At 39.9% G+C, this 27,127-nt stretch overlaps 1 protein-coding gene across 18 annotated transcripts in view; it reads right to left on the bottom strand.

Moving 5' to 3' along the window:
* The window catches only part of ARID1B (AT-rich interaction domain 1B), a 405,620-nt gene that overhangs the window by 317,429 nt on the left and 61,064 nt on the right, over positions 1-27,127 (bottom strand). For 15 of the 18 annotated variants that reach the window (XM_078852210.1, XM_078852209.1, XM_078852208.1 and 12 more), the window contains one exon: positions 295-441. The exons of 2 other annotated variants lie outside the window; for them this stretch is intronic. In XM_078852210.1, the coding sequence (XP_078708336.1) occupies positions 295-441 (147 nt within the window). Of the gene's footprint in view, positions 1-294; positions 442-20,572; positions 20,650-27,127 lie in introns of those variants that run through there. One more of the 18 variants, XM_073337750.2, reaches the window with a different exon arrangement.

The raw sequence follows: 27,127 nt of genomic DNA, 5'->3' as shown, positions 1-27,127 counted from the left end.
CACTTTTTTAAAAGGAGGGGATAGTTGAAGGGGACTGTAAGACTGGCTTTATTCTAAATTCACACAGATTGCAAGCAAAGCTTGAAATAGATACACCTGTATATACCAACACTTTCCAAGAGCACTGCGGCCTTGTTTTAAGTTTACAGTTTACAGAAGGGTGGGGTTTGGGGTTTTTTTTTTGTTTTTTGCTTTTGGAATAGTGCCCATTTGGAAAATCTTCCATCTTCTACATGTTGCATTTTTTTAATTAGAGCAATGTTGTAGCTGTGAGCAGCGGGTGACTATGCTTACCTGCTGAGTCTGGTACCTCTGGTGGGCCTGCGACAGATACTGTGCCTGGGGTGGCAGATGCTGAGGTTGCGGTTGCTGGTTGTAATATGGCTGTTGGCCCTGTTGGCAGTAGCCACTTACCCCTTGCTGACCATACTGAGGCGGCATCTGTTAGAAGAGCCAAGCAGAGCAGATATATGAGTCAGGAGGTGGAATCATATGAAACCAAGCAAGGTTACAGTCGCACACTAACCTCAAGAAGTGGAGTCCTCACCCACAAACCTGGCTCAATATTACCAATCTTTTTACCAAGCAGTTAATAGAAGTGCTCAGATCTATTTGCAAAGTATCACTTTTAGTACCCAAGATACTTTCTTCTCAGCAAGAATGTACAAGGAAATCAGCTACCGCAATTTATGAATGTATATCCTAGTGACAGTCACAATTTCGTAATGTCTAGTCTCAATATAAATAAATAAAAACAGCAAAAATTTTAAATAGAAGACATTTATTCTGAGTAGGCACAAGGCTAACCTACTGCAGGAATTGTTCTGATCAGCTGATCAAGAAGTAAAATTATGAAAAAAACACCACAATTCTAAGGTGTGCTTCCAAAGAGGAATGCCATTTTGTACAAACAAACAATATAATAAATAAACATACACCAGCAACTTACCAAAGGTGCTAGAACAAACAAAACAGTGCACATAACAGATCACACCTATGAAGACTTTATGTTATAAACTAAATCAAGTCACTTAACCCTCCCCAAAGGATTGGTCCTTGAGGTATCATCTCAGTGCTACCACCACTGAACTTGTAAGGCTTGTGTCAGTAGGCTTTGACATTTAAGTATTCTTGCAAGCATTGAGGCTGTAACACTTGCAGTGAACCGGTAGAGTTTCAGCAAGCTCCCACTACTGTCCATACATTGTTTCTTTGGTGCATAGGGTGAATCTGCTTACTGAGTTTATTAGTACACAGCTGTTCTGCATCGGGATCAGTAGTTGTTACACACATGCAGCAATATTAGATAGGCAATGAAAACAACTATGAACTTTTGCCAGAAGTTGCTCTGTCCATACTACCCCAAAATTACATTTTGCTAACCCTACAGCACTGTATTCGTGTAACCATTCCTTTTGTGCTTGTGCTCCTGTTCCTTGCCTCTTCCATTAGTTTGCACTCTACTCTGCTTCACCATCTCTCCATAATCGCCCTTTTTTGTATCCACCTACACTCTCACATACCTTCCCACCTTCTCAGAATGTATACCTATCACCTCAATTAAAACAAGAATACAGCCATCAAGGGTTAGGTCTTCGCAGCAGTTAAACACCAGCGGCTGGCCTGTCCTAGCTGACTCAGACTTCCGGCGCTAAAGCTATGGGGCTGTTTAATCGCAGTGTAGACATTCAGGCTCCAGCTGTGGGATCCTAATTACCTCATAGGGTCCTAAAGCCCAGGTTCCAGCCTGACACTAAACGTCTAGTCCGTAATTAAACAGCCCCTTAGCCTGAGCCCGAGTCGGCTGGCACAGGCCGGCCATGGGTTTTAAACTGAAGTGTAGACATACCCAAGATGCACACACAATGAACCTAAGCAACCCCAGGATCTTATTTATGTCATACTCATCCTTCACTTCTCCTCATTCTTCTCGCACATTATCTTATGTCCATATTTAGACTGTGCAACCTTTGAATCAGGGACCACTATCAGTTCTGTTCTGTAAAACACCTACCACAATTTCGTGTTGCTATTTAAATCAATAATAAACAACGACAATACGGAAATTAATCCCCCTGTCTAACAGACCGGGATAACAAGGTACTGCTCGTGGACAAATGCTTATTAAACAGCATATAAAAAATGTAATTAAAATCTTCCCAGAACAAAACAAAGCTGAAGCCAATTACTTACTCTGCTTGCAGTGAATGACCTGAGCATCAGCTTTCTTTCTAATGAAGCCCCCATCTTTCGCCCTTAGACCCACATTCTTTGTAGTCTTCACAACTCAAGAGATCAAAATTCAGAACGCTTTTCTCCTCCTACGTTAGCACATGAATTCTTGGGAAGGTACAGGAAGAACAGATCAGCGCTTTAATCTGTTTCTAGGGGAGCACAGACACTGTAATAATTATACTATGACCCCTTTTATCTGACTTGCACAGTGCAAATAGCATTATTTTTTGGAGGAGTGTGACTGACCATCAGTGATTAAACTGCTTTGGCTGCTAAGAAAGAAAGGATGAGAATAAAAGAGAAACCAAATTGACAGCTAGAATGAAGGGGTGGGAAAAATCCAATTAAACCAATAACTCAGCCCATAATCTTTCATCCTTGCTTGAACAAGGGGTCTTGTGACAGACATTCTTTGTCCAGGCAATATCTTGATAGTAAGGGAAGTTTCAAGTGATTCTTTGCATGCACAATCCATAGCTGAAATCAAAGTATTAGGTAAAGGGCCATTAGACAGCTGTATGGCCATTCTTTATAAAATAAAATGTAACAGAATTAGTATATTAGCATAAGTATTCTAATAATATTGGCCAAGAGCTATTATTGGATTTCTCAAGCACCCCTCTTCTAGGGTAGAAGGGTCTTGTCGGTGCCCCCATCAAAAAGACCTGTGAACACAGACTGTGGGTTCTACCTGAACATCTCATCCTGTCTAGATACCCGTGTCCATGCTGAGGGTGTGGGAAGTGTCCTAGTAAGACTGGGCATTGTTCCTCTCTTGGATCTTACACAGAGGCCCTATTTTGGTGCCCTATGGAGAGGAAGCCCTAGGAGAATCCCACTGGCTGGTAGTCTTATCTCCAGAAGAAAGTCCAGATCTTTACAGATAGGTTTCAAAATGGTGGGACGGTTTGGTACTCCCCAACTCGGGCATTTTCTGCCTTGTCTGGTAAGAGTTTTTGCTTAATAATTTAAGACAATTCGCTGCTATCAGAGATCTCTGAAGCAACAGAAAATCTGAATGCCGAAGGCAGGGGCTGTAATCAGCAAGAAAGGGGTGCCACTGACTGACTCAGCGGCTGACTGAGGAACAATGAAAGCAACCCACCAAAAATATTCTGTTTTCCTAACTCCTAGGGTACCAGAATTATACATTTATGTCATTTAGCATAATATACTGAAGGGCATTCCCAGAAAAAATTGTGTTTACATGCAATTGTGTTTCACACTGCAAGCTAAGAAAGAACATTTCCTCTGTTAATAAAATGGTGTAGCAAATTTTCTCTCTTTTTATTTTACAGCGATCACTAATAGTGATAGTTATAATTAAGATTATCAAATACTTTCCATTATAAACCTCTGATTTCATATACTGGTAGCTTTCTGAAACATTAACATTGGAAATTTCCGTGTAAAAGAATTAATGTCTCACAAAAGGAATTTTTTTTCCCAAAAAGTTTAAGCAACAGTCCTCTTGCCACTTCTGAGTATGCATAAAAATATACTTTGCCCGTTGCAAAAATAAATAAATAAATAAAAATTTAAAAAATAATTCTAACCATGTTGGTTTTATCTAGCTACAGCATGAATAAATAATATTTGAAAACTGAGACTCAATATAACCACAGGCTTTTCAGAAAGGACTAGTGCCTTCACTTGGTTTACAAATAAATAAAAAAATTTAAAAGATCATTAGCAACCGGGAGACAAATACTTTTAGGAACATGCTCAGTGGGAATCTAGTAAGATTCTAACACAGCTTAGTGAAGTTCAGCCTCTTTTGTGACATCACTGCATCCAACCCATGCCTGCTGGTACAGGTACTTGCTTCATAAAGGCTACAGATACTTCTCACTGACGAGCACACACTAAAATCCTAAAAATAATTCTAAATAAAAATTCTGTCTTGACCTCAATGGCATATGAAACAAATCCCATACCCCGTGATCATAAGGTGTATTTACATTTTTAAATGTATACTGCAATACTGTGCAAGTTCTAATCTTTCATTTCAAATTTTACCTTTGTTATTATGAAGATACCTTAGTCATAAGATTAATCTATGTGCTCCTGTATTTCTAGCCCGGCCAAATATGGTATTGTCTCCAGATGAACAGTAGCACCAAATGTAGCACCAAATGTGGAAATTTAAAAAAGACGTGCCAGAGGAAGGTATGCTGCACCAGACATATACATGTCATAAAGCACTCCCTCCCTGGAATAGTGTAATGCCGCCTACTCTTGTCTAAATTGAAACATCCTGAGCTAACTCATTCTTAGTACAGACAATTTTCCTCTTTTAAAAGAAACAAACTAGAAAAATTAGATGCAAAAAAAATATATATATAAGAACCCACCATTAAGGCTGAAGTTTAAAAATCCCCAGTCAGGAAATACAAACATCAAGGTTCAAACTGCCACATTAACTGAGCCATGTTGCACATATATAGTACCTTCTATTCCAGATTTATGTTGTAAAATGTATTTCATAAAATATAGGATGTGAAATATGACTGAGTTAATGTGGGTGCTGGAACCTTAGCATTTATGTTTTCTGATTTCTTAGTTGTGCAAACTGCATATTGCATTAACTTAGTTTTTTTGCATGAACCTATATTACGGAATAATACTTCTGTTTTATGTATTGATATATTTTTGATGTACTGAGATTTTGAATACATTTGCTATTCTTCATGATGACAGCCAAATAAATAAAGACTATTACCACAAAATAGTCAATCTTGTCTACAGAAAGGTAATCTCTCTCCTTCCAAAACGAACACTTTTGATTCCCTTGTCATGAATTGATGAAATTTACATCTGCTATAAATGCTAAATAAATCTATGTCACTACTAAAAATAAGAGGTTACTTACCTTACAGTAACTTGAGTTCTTCTAGATGTTTTGACCGTATGGCTGATCCACACAAGATGCGCACAGGCCCTTGGGGTCTTAACTGGAGAATGCAAAGCAGTGTCTGCAGGACAGCACCTGCGCAGTGCAGCACCTCATGATTCCAAACAATGGCATATCAGGAGGTGTGGACCCGCCGCCACTCAGTTCCTTCTCCACCGCAAAACAGAGCCTCCACAGCCAACGGGAAGGAGGGCAGGAGATGGAGCACCCATAGGGACAAAACATCTTGAAGAACTCAAGTTACTGTAAGGTAAGTAACCTCTCCTTCTTCATCCAGTATATGTCCCTATGGGTGCTCCACTGTAGGAGATTCCCAAGCAGTAAACTCAACAAGGAGGCGAGTGCTGAAGAGGCAAGTCCAAGATGCTTCAGAGGACTCCATCACCAGAGGTGGTGTCATCCCTGGAAGCAGGCATGATGGCACAATGTTGGGCCAAAGTGTGAATGGAAGACCAAGTTGCAGTCCTACAGATATCTGCTACCAGAACATTTTTCAGTAGAGCTATAGATGTGGAGTGAGCTGTCACTGTGACGGGGCTGCATCCCAGCAATTCATAACCTAAAACCCACTTTGACAGTCTTTGAGCAGATCAGGGTTGTCCCTTCACCCTCTCTGCAAATGATACAAATAATCCAGGAGAGGACCTGAAGGTCTTAGTCCTGTCAAGATAGTAGGCAATATCCCTTCTGACACCTAGCATATGCAGGCTCGTTTCCTCTTTGGAGGCGTGAGACTTTCGGTAGAACACCAGTAGATGTATTTCTTGATTAATATGGTATTCTGAAGAGACCCTAGGGAGGAAATGAGAATGGGGGCACAATGTAACCTTGTCTTTATACAAGGTAGTAAATGGTGGGTCTGCCATGAGGGCACCGAGCTCTCCCATTCATTTAGCCAAAGTGATGGATATAATGAATGAAGGGAGAGGTGACCATTGGTTCAAAGAGGCATTTCCTCAGGGAATTAAGAATCAAATTAAGTTTCCACTGGGGTGGGGGTGAGGTTTCCATACAGGGTTAAAAAAGGTTGTGTAAGCCTTTAAAGAATCTGGCCGTAGTACGGTGGGCAAAAACTGGGAAGCCCTCGATGGCCAGGTGGAAGGCTTTGACAGCAGTCAAATGTACTCTGACTGAGCTCATTGACAGACCTTGAGTCTTTAAATCCAAGAGGCAATCTAAGATTTTGGAAAGTGGAACTTCTGATGCTTGAGAAGAGTGAAGAGAACACCAGAAATGGAAGCATTTCCACTTTTGAAGGTAAGTTTTGCGGGTACTATGTTTCCTGCTAGCTAGGAGAACAGACTGGAACTTATCTGAATCGGTTAGCTACATGCTTGAGATCCATCTAGGAACCATGCTCTGAGGTTCAAGGAGGAGTGGTTGGGATGAATCAGGATCCCAGAGTTCGTGACAGGAGATCCTTCCTGAGAGGAAGGCGGAGAAGTATTGCCACACAGAGCTGAAGGTTTCAGAGTAGCAGCCGTGTTAATCTGTGTTCGCAAAAAGAAAAGGAGTACTTGTGGCACCTTAGAAACTAACCAATTTATTTGAGCATAAGCTTTCGTGAACTACAGCTCACTTCATCGGATGCATTCCAATGAATTCCAATGCATCCGTTGGAATGCATCCGATGAAGTGAGCTGTAGCTCACAAAAGCTTATGCTCAAATAAATTTGTTAGTCTCTAAGGTGCCACAAGTACTCCTTTTCTTTTTAGAGAGCTGAAGGAGATTTGAGCACCGTAGCCAGGATGGCTATGAAAATAACCTTAGCTCTTTCCTATTGCAGTCTGAGTGATATCTTGAGAAAAAGAGGTAGAGGTAGGTAAGCACACAGCAATGTACAGTGCCATGGTGTTATCAGGGCATCTCCCAGTGAGTTACAGTCATATTCTTTGGAGCAGAAAAGGCAACATTTTGTGTTGATTGGGGTGGCACTTCGAAGTCCTAGCCTCTGGAGGTGCTGCTGGAGCTCCAGCAGCCACTGGAGAGGCCTGGGATGTTGAGGCCGATGTACAGGGGGAGAAGTAGACCCTGTTGGGGCTTGTGAGTGTTCCATTAGAAGCAGATTCCATCTAGCCTCTCTGTCTTTTGTAGACCTGCTTTTAACCCCATGCAGACCTTACACTTTTACAGGATGTGGGTGTCTCCAAGGCAGCGAAGGCAGCTTGTATGTCCTTCACTAGGGGAAAGGCCTAGCAGGGCTTAAATCCTGAGGACTTTGGTATAACCCAGAGTGCTAAAGGACCAAAACTTGGAGTCCTAAAATCAAAAGGGGGTATAGCCCCACCTTCCAAACAATACTGGAACTAAAAGAAAAAGAGAAATAAAATAACTAAACTAACTAAGGGAAAAAACTCAGAATAAAATGTCTGTGTAAAAAAGGTGGGAAGCTGAGAACAGCAGCCACACAATTGCTCCATCTTGAGCTGCAGGTGGCTGAGAAGGAACTGAGTGGCAGCGGGTTCACGCCTCCTTATATGCCCTCTTTTGGAAGCATAAAGTGCTGTTCTGTGCTGGTGTGGGCCCGTGGACACTGCTTTGCAGTCTCCGGTCAAGAGCACATGGGCACGCATGCATCCTATGGTGGAGCACCCACAGGGACATATACTTGAAGAAGAACTATTATTTTTAAACAGGAAAAAAACCTCTGCATATTTATAAAATTTGTTTAAAGGGAGGGAGAAACAGGTGAGTCTAAAAACAACAGGGAGAAAACCCTTTTCACTTAAGAGCATAATATAGTTGCTTTGTATATTGCACTGCAGTTCATACTAAAACTACAAAGAAAGAAATTTTGGTCCTTTCTGTAAGTTACCAACTACTGAAAATCAGATCAAACACAGCTGGGCATTTCCATAATTTTTTTATACCCATACCCATCTGACTGATACAATACCTCACAGTACAGCAATATGGTCCAAGACCCACATAAAACCTTCAGAAGAGCTATTATGATCAGCCACATTTAAAAACCCACTTTTTTGTGTATTAAAACAGATGTACATGATAACTCTACCTAAAATATCAGTTCTCCTACATATTTCTGTCTTGATTTTTTAAAATTTTTTGTTAACAACTGAATGGAAAGATGAAAGAGAGTCAAGCAAACTGCCTTTTTTAAGTAGAGGGCATTTATTCTCTAGAACTATTATGTCCATATCCAGTAAAATTTTATCAGCCATTATTTAAAAAAAATAAGAGGTCTATGTTTATTTTCATTTTCATCTGGTGACAGCAGTAAGGGCTTCAACACAGGGTATTTCCTAGGCATTAATGACTGGTTGTGATTAATGGCTGAAGGCACAGCCTTTGGCCATCAACTCCTCCCAGCTGGTCATTAATATCCAGAAAATGATCTGTACACCTTGATCATTATTGCTTAAATAAAAATACTACCATAAAAAAAACTATATGCAAAACTTATTTTTTGTCCTCTTCATACACTGAGAAAGAAGGACTGTTCTTGATCGTGCACTTGAAAGAACAGCTCTGCATTACTGTGGGTCGCTTCAAGTTCTCTGATGCATGTAGACTGTGGTTTCACCTCCTCCACACCCCCGTAGGCCATTGTAGCGGGGTGGTCACCTGCTCCTGCCCTGAAGGGCTTGAAATCAGCACTGGGAGAGGGCTGTGGTTGGGAGCAAGCAGTTCCCAAGGTGATTGGGGGAAGCAGGCTCAGCTGTGGCCACACCCTAATCAGGGCTCAGCTGGCCCTTATAAGAGGGCAGTGGGCCAGGAGCAGACAGTCTCCTCTCGCTGTGGAGAAAGATAGGCCTGGCTGCTGGGGAGCATACCAGAGTACCTGAGGTGCATCAGGGCTGGGGGACGGCTAAGGGAGCGGGGGAGCTCTGGCCTGGAAACCTCCCAGGCTGCAGGCCTAGTGTAAGGCCAGATAGGTACTGGGGTTGCAGGGGGCAGCCCAAAGGTAGGCAGAGGCAGCAGGTCCAAACCCCCCTTGCCTGTGATGATTGGCTTATACACTGCAGTTCGCCCTAGTGTGCGGTGGCTCAGTGGTGACTGGCATTAGCCAAAGACTGAGGCAAGGTGGGGATAGTGGGTGGGGGTTCCCTGGAGAGGGGAGACCCAGAGACTGGGGGGGTACTGCCAGGGAACAGCACCCTGTAAAAGGGGCACCGGGGTCCGGGAGGGACACAGGGGTCAGCGGCAAGCGGTACACCGGCCTGCAGAGGGTGTTCCAGAGGCTGGAACGCTATTTCCCTGGAAGCCCAGCAGGAGGCACCACAGGGGTGAGTCCTGCACCGTGACAGCCATATACTTCCCTGGGAAATATGGTGAATACAGAGGAGAAAGAAGGGTAGGATTCCAGTCCAAACACTCAGTTCAAACTCATGCTCAATATATAGATACACAGCTAACAGTAAAGGGAACAAATTACGTTTGGTGTTTTCCAAACAGTTCTATTGGTTTTGCCCCAGCAAGCTCAAATATAGTAACACTTTCTAGCTAACACCCATAATTCTGACATCAGTGCCTTAGTCTGAGTCAGCACAATGAGACTTGCTGACAGCAAGGTAGGTTGCCTCAGGTTCTAGTCTTCCGCTTTTCTAAGAGATATCACACTCTTAATCACTGAGAGCCTCCCACATGTCCAACAAAAGAAAAAGCTATAAAATCACTGTGCTTTCATTATGGATTTCAATCACCAACTAGTGCCAACAGTACAGGAGGTAAATACACAAAAGAAAGAGGTATTACTTTCTTGAGTACCATATCAATGTTTAGTGATCTCTATGACAAATCTGGTAATTTCTAGAGTCCAAATTCTGCTCGCTTTTGAAATCACGGCAAGATCAAAAACATATTTTTTCATGCTACAACAGATTAAAAATACCCCACAGCAAGGAATTCTGAGGCAAACAGAATGCTTGGCTGAACCAACTGGATAAGGAAATTTGATTATATCAACACTACCACCAGCCTGGCATAACGTTATGCTGGAAGATAATAAAAAACCTACTGATAAAGTGCAGTTCCCAATAATATAGCCAAACACTTTGGGGTACTTTATCTTTTGATTTGCTTTAAAAAAATGAAAACAACCACAGACACACACACACATACCCTGTCCTTCAGGGTTAGGCCACACATCATCAGCAATAACAAAAACAGAAAAATGTACGTTTCCTATACCGACCCCACTCTGTACTGGGGGCAGGTGGAAGGACTATAGCTTCTTAAATAAGAGAACTTAGATACAGATCTGAAACACTACGATCTTGCAATAATGATACCGCCATGGCATGGGCTGCCACCCTAGTAGGGTTGTTTTTTTTTTATTTACAGCAAAATAACGCATGAACCCACCTTCTTTGTAGTTACAAAATTTTGCCCTTTGATTTATCCAAACTCTATTCTTTAATTAAAACTTAACACTTACATATTCCAAACAAACAGCTATTTAAGTCAGATTTAATAGATGACCTACAATAGAAAATCAATCAGTCCTTGTATAATTACAATCACTTTTGGTGTTTTATTACAATCATCATCTCATTCTAGGAATATATTATTCCTTGTACTAGTTATCCCGAATAAATCTTGTATACCAACTAATGAATTTAAGTATCTGTAAATAAAGATAATCCGACTGCCAAGACATAAGGGATCATAAGAAAGAGAACAGAGGAACACACACAAGACACATTACAATCAAAACATTACTCATTAAAAACTCACCGTTCCCGAATTGTTTTTAAATGTTAGGCTTTTTCAATCACCAAGTCCATTTACCTAAAGCCAAATTAACAGGACTTTCCCCCACTTTTACACTAACTGCAAGTCAGTTATTACGCTCTAACACTATGTATGTTCAGAGTATCTACTATTCTCTTGATGCAATGCGCATTTACTAATCCCTTGTGCACTCACGTGCATTCCTTCCTCCTCCACACTTCTTGACCAGAAATGTTTTTTCCTTTCATTTCGGGTCATTCCATGAATACCATTTTTGCTAAAGCATTCACTAAACACACTCTTGCACTCATAATAAAAGGCTTCCCCTTCTCATTTATGGCCAATGCTGAACTCAAGTTTTAACTGTACACAAAATTAACACAGAGAAGTATATAATTGTAGTTTTATGCTCAAGTGCTCCAATTATGCACTTTAAAACACTTTACAAGGATCCATCAGGGGCATTCAATACCTCAGATCCATAAAGTCTACACAGTGCCTTTTGGCAAGACAGCTGTGTAAAGGGGAAATATTACAGTTAAAAGCAAAGAAACAGATCATTTTATTTTGCAATTTTACTTACAGATATGCATATGTATAGGGCCCTACCAATTTCACCGCTGTGAAAAACATTTCCTGGACCGTGAAATAAGCCCTTTCCTGTAAATCTGATCTCCCTGAAATCAGCCAGGCTGGGGAGAGACAGGACTTGTGCCTGCATGGCTGTTATCAGAGAGAGATCAGACTCACCTCCACAGTGCAGAAGCTGAGCTTCTGGGCTTCTGCCCCCCATGCCTCTTGCCGGGGTGCCCGGGCTACAGCTAGGCTAGGGGCTACAGCCCCCTGTGGCTCCTGCCCAGGCTTGGGGCACCCAGGCTGGCAGCTGCTACTGCTACCTACAGCACCTGCCAGGGCTCCGGGGTGCTGCCCCACACCTAGCAGCTCCAGCCAGGGCCGGTGGCTTTCACCCCCTGCAGCTCCTACCCGAGCTCCACGAGATAACTGGCTCTGTGGATGAGGGGAAAGCAGTGGATGTGTTGTTCCTTGACTTTAGCAAAGCTTTTGACACGGTCTCCCACAGTATTCTTGCCAGCAAGTTAAAGAAGTATGGGATGGATGAACGGACTATAAGGTGGATAGAAAGTTGACTAGATTGTCGGGCTCAACGGGTAGTGATCAATGACTCCATGTCTAGTTGGCAGCCAGTATCAAGTGGAGTGCCCCAAGGGTCGGTCCTGGGGCCCGTTTTGTTCAATATCTTCATAAATCATGATCTGGAGGATGGTATGGATTGCACCCTCAGCAAGTTTGCAGATGACACTAAACTGGGAGGAGAGGCAGATACGCTGGAGGATAGGGATAGGATACAGAGGGACCTAGACAAATTAGAGGATAGGACCAAAAGAAATCTGATGAGGTTCAACAAGGACAAGTGCAGAGTCCTGCACTTAGGACGGAAGAACCCCATGCACCGCAACAGACTAGGGACCGAATGGCTCAGCAGCAGTTCTGCAGAAAAGGACCTAGGGGTTACAGTGGACGAGAAGCTGGATATGAGTCAACAGTATGTCTTTGTTGCCAAGAAGGCCAATGGCATTTTGGGATGTATATGTAGGGGCATTGCCAGCAGAGCGAGGGACGTGATCGTTCCCCTCTATTCTACATTGGTGAGGCCTCATCTGGAGTATTGTGTCCAGTTTTGGGCCCCACACTACAAGAAGGATGTGGAAAAAATGGAAAACGTCCAGCAGAGGGCAACAAAAATTATTAGGGGTCTGGAACACATGACTTATGAGGAGAGGCTGAGGGAACTGGGATTGTTTAGTCTCCAGAAGAGACTAGAGAAGAATGAGGGGGGATTTGATAGCTGCTTTCAACTACCTGAAAGGGAGATCCAAAGAGGATGGATCTAGCCTGTTCTCAGTGGGAGCTGATGACAGAACAAGGAGCAATGGTCTCAAGTTGCAGTAGGGGAGGTTTAGGTTGGATATTAGGAAAAACTTTTTCACTAGGAGGGTGGTGAAACACTGGAATGCGTTACCTAGGGAGGTGGTGGAATCTCCTTCCTTAGATATTTTTAAGGTCAGGCTTGACAGAGCCCTGGCTGGGATGATTTAGTTGGGGATTGGTCCTGCTTTGAGCAGGGGGTTGGACTATATGACCTTCTGAGGTCCCTTCCAACCCTGATATTCTATGATTCCATGAACTCCTGCCCCGCTTTTCGAAGTAAACAAGATGGTGATCAATTAGGTACATAGGTGACAAAAATGTATACTCTTGAAAACTTCAATATTTTGTGAGAAAAATAAGTCAATAAAAGCCACAAATAACGAATTATTCAAAGCCATTACTAGTTAGGTCATTCTGGCCTGCTGAACTAACTTTTCTCTATAGAAAACAACATAAAATAAGAAAAGACATGTGATACAGTGTAGGATTTCCATACTACATCGCAGTCTCTGTTTCAAAAAGCAGTCTGGGTATCTAGGTTATTTTATGGTGCCCATCACCATCATATTTCAGTACCTCCTGAGAATTAAAAAGGAACAATAACAATTGCTCCCCTTCCTTCTCAGCAAAGAGTAGTAACAAATAACGATGTATTTTGAGGGGAGTTGTATTTGGGTGTGAGCAGAATTACTGTAGGAAATCCAAGTCACATATATTAGTTTTTATTTCGTTCTGAACACTATCAGTAAGTGGTGAACTCTATGTACACACACCCTCTGTAGTATGGCTTAACAATTCTCTCACTGAACACCAATTCCGTTTTCATTGGCTAGGGCATTGTTTGGGACTGAGCTTGGTTTTTGCATTTAATTCAGATCTGTTCCTTTGTTTACCCAAATTACTTCCAGACCAGGGGCACAAGGTAAACTTGATTTTACAATCCTCTAAAAAAAATCAATATATTTAAAATATTAAAAACAGCAAGTCAGTATTTCTTATTGATTTATTCACACTTCAGAGCAGAAGGTTCATGTTAAGTCTTTAAGAGGTAAGCTCTGTTTTATATTTTAAAGCAGCAGTGTTCAGTACTTAATCGGCCCAATAATAATGTTACCTTATGCTATAGAATAGGGAGAGAAAAGCTCAGAAAAAACAGACGTCTGCTTTGGAGGAAGCCACTTGCCCATCTGCCCTTCTGGCCAGAGGTTTAATAGATTTCTATTTTTATAAAGGACATAAAGGGAGGGAGGGGGTGGCTCCCTCACTTTCCTATAGAAACCCAGCTGCCAAACTGGATTTGCCAAAGGGGAATTTTAGGGAATTTTAAAGAGATAACCTCTGTTGAGACTGCAATGTCAGCTTTGTAACCTCATGACTGGAACATGTGCAGTGAATGCTGGATTGAAAAAACTATGCTATGGGAGTTAGAAGAAAGAAAAAGGAGAAAACACGAACAGCACAAACTGGAATCATTACTATGTGATGTTAAGGAGACTGTAGCTCAAAAAACAGCCCAAGTTCACTCTGAAAAAATAGATCTGTAGAGAAAGTTCCCTTTGATTTGGATATTTATTGATAATCACTTCCACTCTCACAAAGCTGATATGGTGTTTTATGTGGATATTATAGTTTCATTTAAACACGATTAACTGCACTGTATGTTAAACTCAAAGGACCAAACTGATCCCTGGTGCAACTCTATTAAGGACTAAAAGATTCAGAAAATCCGAAAATACGGCAATTTTGAACACGTTTTTCTTTCAGGTAATCCATGATGCTTCGGGCTGTGTATTTCTTCAGCTTCCAACTCTATTCAACCCTTTCTGCAAGTTCACAATTATCAGGAATCTTACAATGTCTAATTTTATTGAAAAAGGATTAAATTAAATATTAATAGCATGTACTTTGTATATCATGCATTTTACCTCCCAGGGCCATGGCACCAAGTGGAGAAACTTTTATGGTTCAAGCTAAGATTTAACATTCCAACAACAATAAGAAAAAGCTTAACAGCCCCACCCAAATATTACAAAGGGAAAGGTTTCAGAGTAGCAGCCGTGCTAGTCTGTATTCGCAAAAAGAAAAGGAGGACTTGTGGCACCTTAGAGACTAACCAATTTATTTGAGCATAAGCTTTCGTGAGCTACAGCTCACTTCATCGGTGCGAGCTGTAGCTCACGAAAGCTTATGCTCAAATAAATTGGTTAGTCTCTAAGGTGCCACAAGTCCTCCTTTTCTTTTTGCGAAGGGAAAGTCTCTCTTGGAAAAAAGAAATGAAAACAGAGATTTTTAAATTTAGCAGGGGCATGAAGAAGTTGTATAGTGTCCACAGAAATTCGCTCTGTTATTTTATAGGAAGGAAAATCATTCCAGTATAAGATCCATTTGCAAAACACTTTAACCAACACCCAGCTGTTCCCTTCCTTAACCTCAACATAACCTTGTCTAGTGATAGGCATGCAAAAATGTATCCTTTTTGCTTCATTCAAAATAGAAAATAAATCAATGGCAGAAACCATCATCATCACATAGCAGCTAGAGAGGAAGCAATAATAAATATATTTTTGCACTAAAAGTGGGAATACTTTATGATAAAATATCACAAAAGAAATATTTCAAAGTAGCTGGAACACAAAAAGGTAAAATAAATTAATAGTTGTGTGGCTAAAGGTGACCTACAACTCTCTATAATCCAATTCCATCAACAGTCCCAATAAGTGCTGAATGCCCTCAAATTGCCAGTTTAAGAGGAGAAGCCACCTTTAAATTTCTGAATAAGTGCTCCTCTTAATGTGGCAATTTGGGAGCATTTAACAAATATACTTAGTGTTGAGGGAATTTTTGAGGAAGACATCATGAGAGCCACTAGAATGATTTAAGGATTACAAAACATGCCTTACAGTGATAGACTCAAAGAGTTCAATCTATTTAGTTTAACAAAGAGAAGGCGGTGACTTGATTACAGTCTAAGTACCTACATAGGGAACAACTATTTAATAAGGGGCTCTTCATTCTAGCAGAGAAAGGTATAACACAATCCAGTGGCTGGAAGCTGAAGCTAGACAAATTCAGACTGGAAATCATGTGCAAATTTGTAACAGTGAGAGTAATTAACCACTGGAACAATTCACCAAGGATTGTGGTGGACTTTCCATCATGGACTATTTTTTTCTAAAAGATCTGCTCTAGGAATCATTTTGGGGGAGTTCTATGGCCTGTGCTTCATAGGAGCTCAGACCAGATGATCACAATGGTCCCCTCTGGCTTTAGAATCTATGAATCAGCAGGTCACCCTTAAAAGTTAGTTATTTTTGATGCATTCAACATGCAAATTTTATTGCAATAATCCCACAACCAAGAAAAAGCTGATGGCTTTCTCAGTGTCCTTTCTTTAAAGCAAGGGGAGAAAGTATTCAGATTATTATTTTATTTGCTTCATACCTGAGCTGGGCTAGGTTGGGCACAATCCTGTATGATATCTGCATTGGCAAAATTAAAAAGGTGACAGGTATGTTAGAAACCTGTATGTCACTGGGCCAAATCCTGCGAATTGCACGCCTGTCAACAGTCTCACTGAGGTCGGGGAACGGTCACCTGAAGTAATGCAACCGGGGTTGACTTAGCACATCTACAGGCCACTCCAAAAGTAAAGGAGCACTGTAAATAAAATAATTAACACCCAGTATAACCACTCTTTGTTATCAAAAGAGAAAAACAACATGAGCAACCATGTAAAATGTTGTTCCACTCTGTTGCTTTTAACTGATCTGAAAATAATTTTGTTTCATCTTAAAGTTAAAAAGAAAACACCGTTACATTACCATTATGGAGAGGCTCCTTGGCTGTCAAGGATTTTCAAGATTTTCACGATATTAAAAAAAAATTTTCTATGATACACTGTAAATCTTTAACTCTCTCATTTGGGAGGTAGATATTTATGCCTTAAAAAATATTACATCTGTTTGATTGTGCTTCCCTAAAGATCCTCTTCAGGATCTGTTCCTTCTAGCTAGTGAAAATTCTATTAAGTGCAATAAAACAAAGGCATAACGAGAAATGGGGGGTGAGGAAGCAAATGTATTAGGTAAACTAGAAAGACAAAGATACACATGTAATGCACACTTCAGAACCCTATGAAGCATGTTATGACTAGACGCATGAAATATGTGATTCAGAAGTATTCACTAGTCTCTAGTTTTTATATCTTATTTAAACTAAGTTATAGAATATAAATAAAGCAACAACTAAAAGCAAACTACAAATAACATAACTTAAAACCCCATGAAGATGTATATATTAGTCTCTAAATGACCACACTAGCTTGTGGGAACCTTTGTCCTCCTTTCACCCTACCTAACCCTTTGGTTTTTTTATATCTACTTCTTATGCCATGTGTTATTTAGGCTCCAGTCCACCGAACACTATCATGCATTCTTAACTTTACGCATGTGAGTAGTCCCACTGATCCCAATGGGACTAATTAATTGAGTATAGCTAAGCAAATGTGTAAACATTTGCAGGACTACGCCCTTAGATAGTAATGTCTTTGAGGCAAGGACCATGCATTTCTCTATGTTCCATGAAGTATCACACACTTTAGATGATGAACAACACATAAATAATCATCCAAGTTTCAAAATTAAGAGCGTGCTCACCATTTGTACTGATGGACTATCAGATATCAATACCATAGAGCTCAAATAGGATGGCAGTAAGTAGAGCCCAAGCTGCGAGACAAAGTCAAACTAAAGGATCTCTTCTCTGGCTGTGAGGACTTTAAATCAGGACTGGCACTGCACAAGCTACACAACCAGAGCTATTAAAAGGCATCTAGATAAGAATAAATGAACAACAGAACCAGGACACCGCATTTTCCTGATAGCCATTCTGAGGCGACAAATACAAATGAGACCCCCATTTTCTTTCTTTGAGAAGATTCATGTCAGAAGACACGAAGATACAGACTGTGCCACTTAATTTACTATAAAAAATATGCAAGCAGAACTCTGATTCCGAGAAAAATAAGTAAAAGTAGGACGATAAAATTATTACAAAGTATTGAAGTTTTAACTGAACTAACAAGCCCTTCTTACTTTTGCCTTATTTTCTTGTGCAAGTACACTCAAACTAAAAGAAGAAAAAATTGGAGAAGAAAGAGTTTAACTGTACAGAAGTTCTGTTGAACCCACCATTTAAAAATCAGGCAAGTCAGTAACTCTTCAACAGCTTTTCCTCGCTATACTAGCACATATAAAGCAGAAGGCTACCAAAACTATTTCTATGTTGAAGCAATAACTTTATCCTTCCCATGTGGAAACCGTAGCAAATTCTATTATAATACAAATGTACAGTAAAACCTTGTTAATTTTCACTGAAGACTGGGAGTCCTGTTGTGAGTTACTGAAGAGTGCATTTTAGCAACAGAGCAAACAAGATTTAAAGAAAAAATATCAAGGCTATTTCATCATAAAATATACTTTGTTAAGTTCTTTTCAAAATATTAGTTTAGTTTACAGTAACACTTCAAAAGTAGAGTACTACAAACACAGTAAAATTTTATAAAAGTAATGGATCATTAGTAGTAATGGATCATGTCACTAAAGTCAAATTGCTAATAAATCTTTGCTGAAAGGTGGGATCGAGACCTTACTTTTTTTATTTGGTTGTTTTTGAGAAATATTTTGTTTGCAGATTAACTGCATGCATATTAGGAAGTTTCTTCTTATCCAAAAATAGCTCTACTCCTCTATTTTATGTCAAATATAAACATGTACTATGCTTTTAATTGTACAAATGCAGGATATGACATGTAACCAAAAATGTAAGATATGAAACAAACATGGCCTTGCCATCAAGCTAACTTCATGTAAAACTGCTACATAAAAAAACTGTATTAACCAGAATTTGTATGTAAACAACATTTCTCATCACATTCACAGTTATAATAGTGACTGAACATAGAAGTAACAAAATGCTATGCATCACAAAAATACTCTCCCTTGTTCTTAGTTTTTATTAACAATACATTGTTATTTTTGTAAGCATCAAAACACTCGGGCAGTTGACTTCAACATTTCATCTTCAGGAAGAAAACACCTATAAATTAAAAAAAGGGAGGGTGCGGGGGGGAGGGGTGAACAAGAAAGAGCCACAGAGAAGAAAGTGAGTCTTCAGACTCTTGACAAGGCTTATATCCCAGAAAACCCCTCGCATGTGAGCCAAGGCGTAGCAATATACTGTTTAGGCACATCTAGGAAAAATGCTTGTAAATTCCACTGGTCCAATGAACAGACACAGTTTTCATAATTTTATCATTCTACTCCATGGCTGACTGATTGTCAGGCCAATGCCAAAGCACAGGTCCCCATCTGAATGACATATGGATTAAACCAACCAGAGAGATGTTAGAACATTAAATAGCACAGACAGACAGGACAAGAATACAAAAAGCCAAATTAGCACTCACACAACCATATACTCTGGTGCGGACCTCAATTTTTTCTCACTACATTTTCAAGTTCTCTGTAACATTATGAATACTGCCTCTTATAGATAAACAACCTCTCACTTCATAAAACTGAAAGACACTCTGAAAAATGAAACCATGAAGGGAAAAAAGGAAAAAAATAACTATAAGGATAAGAAAATATGTTTCTTATACTGAAAACTGTACATTTAGAAGCTGGGGACTTCTATATAATTTCCTCTGTTACACTGAAAAAGCAAGGTGGAAAATACATTTTGCCTGAATGGAAAGCCATTCCTAAGACAGAAGTGTTTAACATGTTATATAAACATGTTATGCAGTGAAATGTAAAACACAGGGGGATTTTCATTGCATTTGTTAGCCAAAATGTAGTAGTCTTATAATCACCACCAAAGCTGCAGTAAAACACCTCGGTAATATTAACAAAAAAGTGGCATTAAGCCATGCCTGTCGAAGGGAAAAGAAAAATCTATTGAACAACTCTGAGATTTAAAAAAGACAGATTTATTTTAACCAGCAATTCCCTAGTGGAAAATGTGCTGCTGTTTTAACTCCAGACTGTTTTGGCTTCTTGTCTTAAGAGAGAAACCCCACCACTACCACACATACAAAATAGGCTTACCAAGACTGCATACGGGGATCCTTTGGCTGGCTGGCAGGAAGAAAAGGGGTTGCTACACATATAAGGGCTCCCTCTGCAGTTGATGGCAGAGGGTGAAGGAAGGGTAGGTTTACCTGGATGGGGCAAGGAGAAACAGGAAGTGGCTGAACCAGGTGGAAGAGGGCTGTCTTTTCAGATTACCCTGGGTTAATCTCAAATCTCTCCCTGGGATTTGGCTGGCACATGTGTATGATGATCATTTTAAATGATGACTGAAGCCTTAATTATCCTTTTCTGGATACTGAGGCATGAAGTGGACTGTGATCCACAACACAGCCCAAGATTTTGTTTAAAATCTCCCCTAGAAATCCTCATTTGTTTAAAAAAATAATAATAATCAAGCCATGTACACTGCCTAACAACGTATAAAATATGAGCTGTCCCCTCAACTTGTGAAGCAATGAAATAATGAATGAACCAAACTAAGCCACCAGCTTGAAAGAACGGTTTGGCTATTGGGGAGCATACGGTGCTCAATTAGCACTTTTAAGGCTTCAATCAAAACACAAAAATACACCCTCCGTTCACCATAATTTAGTGGAATGAATACTGAACTCACACAAAAGACGGCTTGTACCAAAGTAAAGACCAGAAAAAACTAACAGCATTGTACACAACTGCTTAACATACTTTTTTCATATGCTAGCAGATTTTCACTTGAGAACACTCCAACAGGTAACCTGCCACGTGCTTTCTTACTGTAGTGTATCCTGCATAAACAAACGTAATAAAAGAAAACATGTTTAGAGCATCAAGATTATGCATTTAACAGCTTTGACTGTATTCCTACTAGATTTTTTTTTGTCACCACATATTTGAGTTGCAACCTGCTAAAGGACTTTAACAATAGCGTATGCACCCAAGGAACGTTTCTTTAATTGACTTTAAGAGATTTATTCTTCTCAATCTCTCCTTCTGTGCTCCATTTTTCCCCACTATAGATGTCTCGCTAGACATGGTTTCTTTAGTGCCATTCTATAATATCAGGTTTCTTTTTTCCTTCTCCTGTATTTTCCTTCCCCCTTTGCTTTACCCTTTCACTATTGTGTTTTCTTTATCATCATACAAATAATAACTGCTAGAATGAAAAGTGGCTTTGAGAGTAATGAAAGAAACTATAAAGTAGAGGAGAGGCTACCATAGCATTTAGCAGACAACTGGTCAAACTGGAGGTCCTCTGATTCCCTAACATGAAGGACCTTTGAGAATTGCTTTACTGATATCATCTAAAAATATATAGTAATTATTAACTTTAAGGTTGAAAGTGAAAATGAATAAAATATCCCATTTTTAGTTTATTTTTTCCATAGCTAAAGCTTTATTTATCTTTGATCTATTGTGCATCATATTGGTTTAAAATAGAATTATATATATATATATAAACTTGTCCTACATTGTTCATATTTTATTTCTTTTTAACATTTCCATAAACTCCAAGGCACAGATCCTCATCTGGCATAAACTGTCACAGGAGTTATGTCCGAAGCTTTCTCAACAAATATTTTATTGGTTTCTGTCTAGTAACTTTGCATTCTAGCACTATTTTGAACTGACCACCTCTATCTTCCTCCCACCTTTCTCTCTCTGGTTAATTACTGGGGACACATTTTCTGGGTTAGCAACACTGAAATATTAAAGAAAGTAACTCTGGCTTTAAAAAAAAAAAGAAAACAGAAAAAACAACCTATTTTTTGTTGCACAAAAGCACTTACCAAAAAAAAAAAAAAACACCAAAACCCAAGAGACACACACACTACCCACAATCTAGGAGGATGGGATTAATTTTTAAAATGAACAATGTGGTGAGTTTAAGAAAAGGGTTTTAATTAAAAAAAAAAAACTCCCCAAAACTGAAAATTAGGCAGCTAACTTCTGACTAATAACAGCATAAAATTATTTCAGTTTAATTAATACAAATGAAATTAATCTAAATGCAAGATGATGTCAGATGATTGGAAAAAATGGGTGGGGTGAGAAGCAGAATTGGCAGTGATGGTCTCAAAATACTAAGAGATTCATTCTCATGACCTGTGGGCTAATCCATCCCTGTGCTCTGTCTTCGAGGATTATACTCTCATATTAAAAGATCCATCAAAGATTGCCTACCTCAGTCAAGGAAAAAGAAAGCAGCCAAACTAATGGGCAGAAACCCCCAGAGCCAGAGGAAGAGTAAGGCCTGATCTACCCTACAGAGTTAGGTCAAGAGAAGGCAGCTTACATGGGCCTAATTTTGTCACTGTCCACACTACAGCCATGCTCCCACCGATGTTAAGTGCCCTACTACACCAACATAATAACTCCACCTCCACAAAAGGTGTAGGGCTTATGGCGACACAGTGTCTGTGTAGGGTGAGACAGTGTCTTATGTCCGCTGTCATTCTTGCTGGAGCAGTGATATTGACAAGAAAACCCCACAGCTTAGGCTGTCACCCCAGCTAGAGCCCAGATGCCCCCTGGGCTCCCTACTCCCAGCTGGGCTGCTATCCGGTCTCCCCACTCCCTGCCAGGCTGACATCCAAGCCCCCAGCTTCCCGCTTCCAGCTCTGAGTGAGGCTGCCACCCAGACTCCCAGCTCCTTCCTCTGACCTGGGATGCTGCCCAGGCTCCCCACTCCCTGCAGGGAGCCCTGCTGCCCAAGGAGTCCCAGCTCCCCGCTCCCAGTCAGGCTACTTTAGCCCATGCTCCTTGCTCCAAGAGGTCCCAGCTCCCAGCTGCAATCTAGGCTGCCGCTCACCCTCCCAGCTCCCCATTCCACTGGGCTGCCTCCTGGGCTCCCTGAAGGGAGCCCTGCTGACCCCCTGGATCCCAGCACCCCACTGGGCTGCTGCCCATGCTCCCCACTCTGGGAAGCTGCCAGGCTCTGAGCTGGGAGCCGAAAGCCAAGTGGGCCAGCTCTGGGGAGTGGAGACTGGGGTTAGGGCCAGATCTGTGCACAGAGCTGAGAGCTCGGGCTCTCAGCCCCCCCATAGTGCCCCTCAAGTCAGTGGAAGCGCTCCTGGTGAGGATGCACACCACCAACAGAAGAAGAGTAGTGCCAACATGAACCACCGCAGTCATTACTGCAGTGGTTGTAAGTCAACCTAACAGAGGTCAACTTAAGTTAGTAGTGTAGACATCCCATAAGTCTCCTCTGAAACAGCTGCCATTATCCCCAGTATCTTCCATGTTACAGAAAGATGGCAAACTGAGGCAGAGCTCACAAATCAAAACTCAAGAAACTTTTCAAAAAGGTGTAGTAAATCTGCAGGAAAATTCTCATAATGACTGTGATCATGACTATGAATTTGGCAGGGACCAGAAAAAAGAATAAAACAGACTTTTATGGCTGAAAATGTCAGCATTCAGAAAATTAGAATAGGATAGCTCTTAGAAGATAAAAAAATCATATTAGATAGATGTAGATTTCAATGCTTGTTTTTGAGGTAAGAGGAATTCTGAAGGTTTGGATTGGGTCTTTTATGCAATAGCAGAACAGGGCAGAGAATAGAAATTCCATTTCACAGAGGATTTTGAAATTTGTTTTAGTTTTGATTTGGAATGGAATTTTAAAATTTCAAAATTCTCAACAAAAGGAAATTCTGCAAAAAAAATTCATTTCTACTTGACTGAAATGTTTCTTTTGGAAAAATTACATTTTTAATACAGAATACAAAATAAAAATAATTACTATGGGACAAAAGTCCTTTTCCTTTGAAAGGAAAAATATATATGGTTTGTTCTGAAAATGTCAAAACAGGACATTTCAGCATCATCAGAACCTTTAACCATACATCACACACATTACTGAACAAGTGAGCTGTACAAGTGCTCTGAAGTAATAGGGACTTAAAACTGATGGATCTTTGGAACACATAGACAAGTATTTTGAGGTAAGTTAGTAAATATTATTTAGCTGTTTGTTTCATTGGGTCTTTGTAGGTAGATACAACTGGATTAGGTACAAATTGAACAGAGTCTTTTAATAAGGAAGACTGCGTTATCCCCCACCTTCAGAATTCTAAAACGTGCTATGGCACTTCTCCAAGACACTGGTTTCTTTCCTTAAGAACATAAACAGTTAAAGAGGGAGGAGGTGGGTTAAATTACTTTTCACATAAAATGGATGAAAACTGCGATGTGGCTACACTACTTGATAAAACAGTCTTTTTGTTTGAAATTATTCAGGAAACTAAAGTGGAAGTTTGAAAGATATTGGTGAAAACACTTTCAAGTCAGCCCAACACTTAACATGTGAGCTACGATGCTTCAGGGTTTTTCCAAGAAGAAAGAAAAGGAGTACTTGTGGCACAAGTACTCCTTTTCTTTTTGCGAATACAGACTAACACGGCTGTTACTCTGAAACCTTTCCAAGAAGAGATTCTAACTGAGTCTTGAACTCTGAATGAAACAAAAGCTTAAAAGCAACTGCTCATCCCCCAAGGCAGCAAGTCCCTTCAAGAAAATAATCTGAATTCCCCTTGACCAAAGAGGTATTACAGTAAATAAATATGGCTAATCTAACATATATATGGGGGAGGGATAGCTCAGTGGTTTGATCATTGGCCTGCTAAACACAGGGTTGTGAGTGCAATCCTTGAGGGGGCCATTTAGGGATCTGGGGCAAAAATTGGGGATTGGTCCTGCTTTGAGCAAGGAGTTGGACTAGATGACCTCCTGAGGTCCCTTTCAACCCTGATAGTCTATGATCTATGAACACTCACCAATGGATGCTTTAAAAGATTTGATGAAACTGGGCGATTTTTTTTTAAGTTTTGAGAGCAATGCCCACTCATTCACATCCCCTCCTGCCCTCCGCCCCAATTTGTGCAATGGACTGAAATGCTGAGAGTTCTGTAATGCTGTTGTGAACAGTAATCAGAATGAAACATCTCCTTTGCCCATGATCTGATGGAACAAAGGAATACCAAGTCAGAATTGCCCTTCATCTCCCCTACTTTTTCCACTGGTAACTGAACTGTACATAATGGAATGACAGAGATACAGTGCTTGAACATAGGAAACTTAATGAACAAATTATCACTTGGAAAGCAATGCCCTGCTTATTGTGAAAATATATTTTCATATGTATACAGAAAGGTAATGCTACTGTTCCTTGATTAGTGATACAACTGAAAAAAAAATACTTATATTTCTGGTTTCAAAATTAATGAGTTGAACACGAAAGCCCTCTAGGAAGATAATTGAATCTCAGGCATTAATCCAGAAGGAGGAAGGTTTCAGGTATAAGGATGTAAGAATTACACTGAAAATACAGGACATGTAGAGAGTTAATGATAGTTTGATAGACCTGACTGAAGATCACTTGGCTAGATGGCAGTCGCTGCCTATTACTGTAAAGTTGGGATGGGATTATTTAAACAAATGTTCGACCTAAATTCCTATTTCAATAGCTACTAATTGTCATTATGATGAACTACTGGATACACCCTCAGATTTAACAATTTTTTCAAAGACCTCATTCTGCCTTGTACTACACATTGTTTGTTACATTGCTTTATGGTACAACGGAAACCTTAAATACTATGAAACTTGATATAAGACCCTAAGAGTGAAGTCATTCTGGAGTAGACTTTGTGAATTCATATCCACAGTATAAATTCCTTATCCTTGTACGTGTAGAGCTAGAGTGAAAATATACAAAAAGTTTCCTGGATGAATATATTGTATAAGTTTGTAGAGAAATTAGAAATTGAGTCTTCTCATATGTTACTCAATCTCTAGACTGACTTATATTCCCTATCACTCTGATGGCGCCTGAATACACCTGGGATCAAAGAAATAGGTGGAGGGAGGCCTTGTTTTGTGGAGGTAAACTTCTGGAAGATTGATATCTGAAATTCTTTTAAAAAGACATAACTCTACAATTTTCCACAGGTGAGACACTAGGTTTAATATCAACGGGAAAGCACATATCTGTCCTTACTTCAACTAACCTGAAGGAAATATCTCTGGGGAAATAAAGGTAAAATATATTTTTCACACACACCACAAAGATCTATCTATATTCCTGTTCTGTGGATAAAAGTTTCAGTCTTTCTGCACACAAGTGCCTACATCTGTATTAAAAGTGCTTATTTCAGTCAACCTGATCCTACTTCTTAATTTAATTTGTTTAATATTGGGATATAAAAGCAGGATACTATCTTATATATTGAAAGGAAATAGTTATTGAAAATATTTCTGGTTGAAGTCAATAATATTTTGATTATACAACCAAGTCCCAGTCATGGTCCCCAATTTCAAATATGCATTGTGACTTCCCAGTACTAACAGAAAGCTACACAGTATACAATTAACAATTCAAATTTGTTTGGTAGTATCCACTAATTTAATTATACTGCAACATCTTATAGACTTACAATTTTAAAATACAATAAAAACACAAGCAGAGGAGCTAGCATCAGTCTTTTAACATATCAGGAGATATCTGCTGTCTTGTGCTATAGAAACTGTCATTTTATACTGCTTAATTGAGATGTTCAATGACAACATGTTGTTATGGTACAATCATAACAACAGAACTGCAAGACTGCATGTTTCCCCTCCTCCAAAGAAGCTACAAAGAGCGAAAACAAATTAAAAAAAAAAGCTGTACCATTTAATTGAAATAAAAAATTAGCTACTACTATTAATGCATCTACACTACTTTTGGACATTACATTTTAAAAACATTTGCTTTCTCCATCTGTCTTTTCTGAAAAGACGACTTGCTTTGTCAATGAGTCATGTTTTGGACACCATTTCACGTGATGCCATTAAAAAAAAATAAATGAGGAGCAAGAGGAGGCTTTGTGAAGTAACTTTCTGCCACAAGATAGATATGGAATATTAAAACAAATGAATGTCAAATGTATTTTCTATTTCCAGTGGCTAAACTCTACAGACAAATATTTAAGGAGGACTGGAGGGGGAAATGAAATCATTTCCCAGACATTCTTAAGGCCTCCAAGTACTGTGTAGTCCTGCACTTAACATGTTACATGTCAGAATGACGGAGAGAAAGAAAGACATGCACCTGATTAAATGATCTCACAACTGGTAATTTCTATTTCATTCAAATACTGTCAGAGGCTTTGTTACTGGGGGATTTTCTAACATCCCCCCACAACTGCTTCTCCACCACTGCTGGAAACAGTGGGAGTCATAGTTCGGGCCAGCTGCTGGACTGTTTACCTTCATGTCATC

This window comes from Lepidochelys kempii, chromosome 3 (genome assembly GCF_965140285.1).
Source record: "Lepidochelys kempii isolate rLepKem1 chromosome 3, rLepKem1.hap1, whole genome shotgun sequence".
NCBI classification, from domain to species: domain Eukaryota; kingdom Metazoa; phylum Chordata; order Testudines; family Cheloniidae; genus Lepidochelys; species Lepidochelys kempii.
This window is presented reverse-complemented; position numbering and strand designations above follow the sequence as displayed.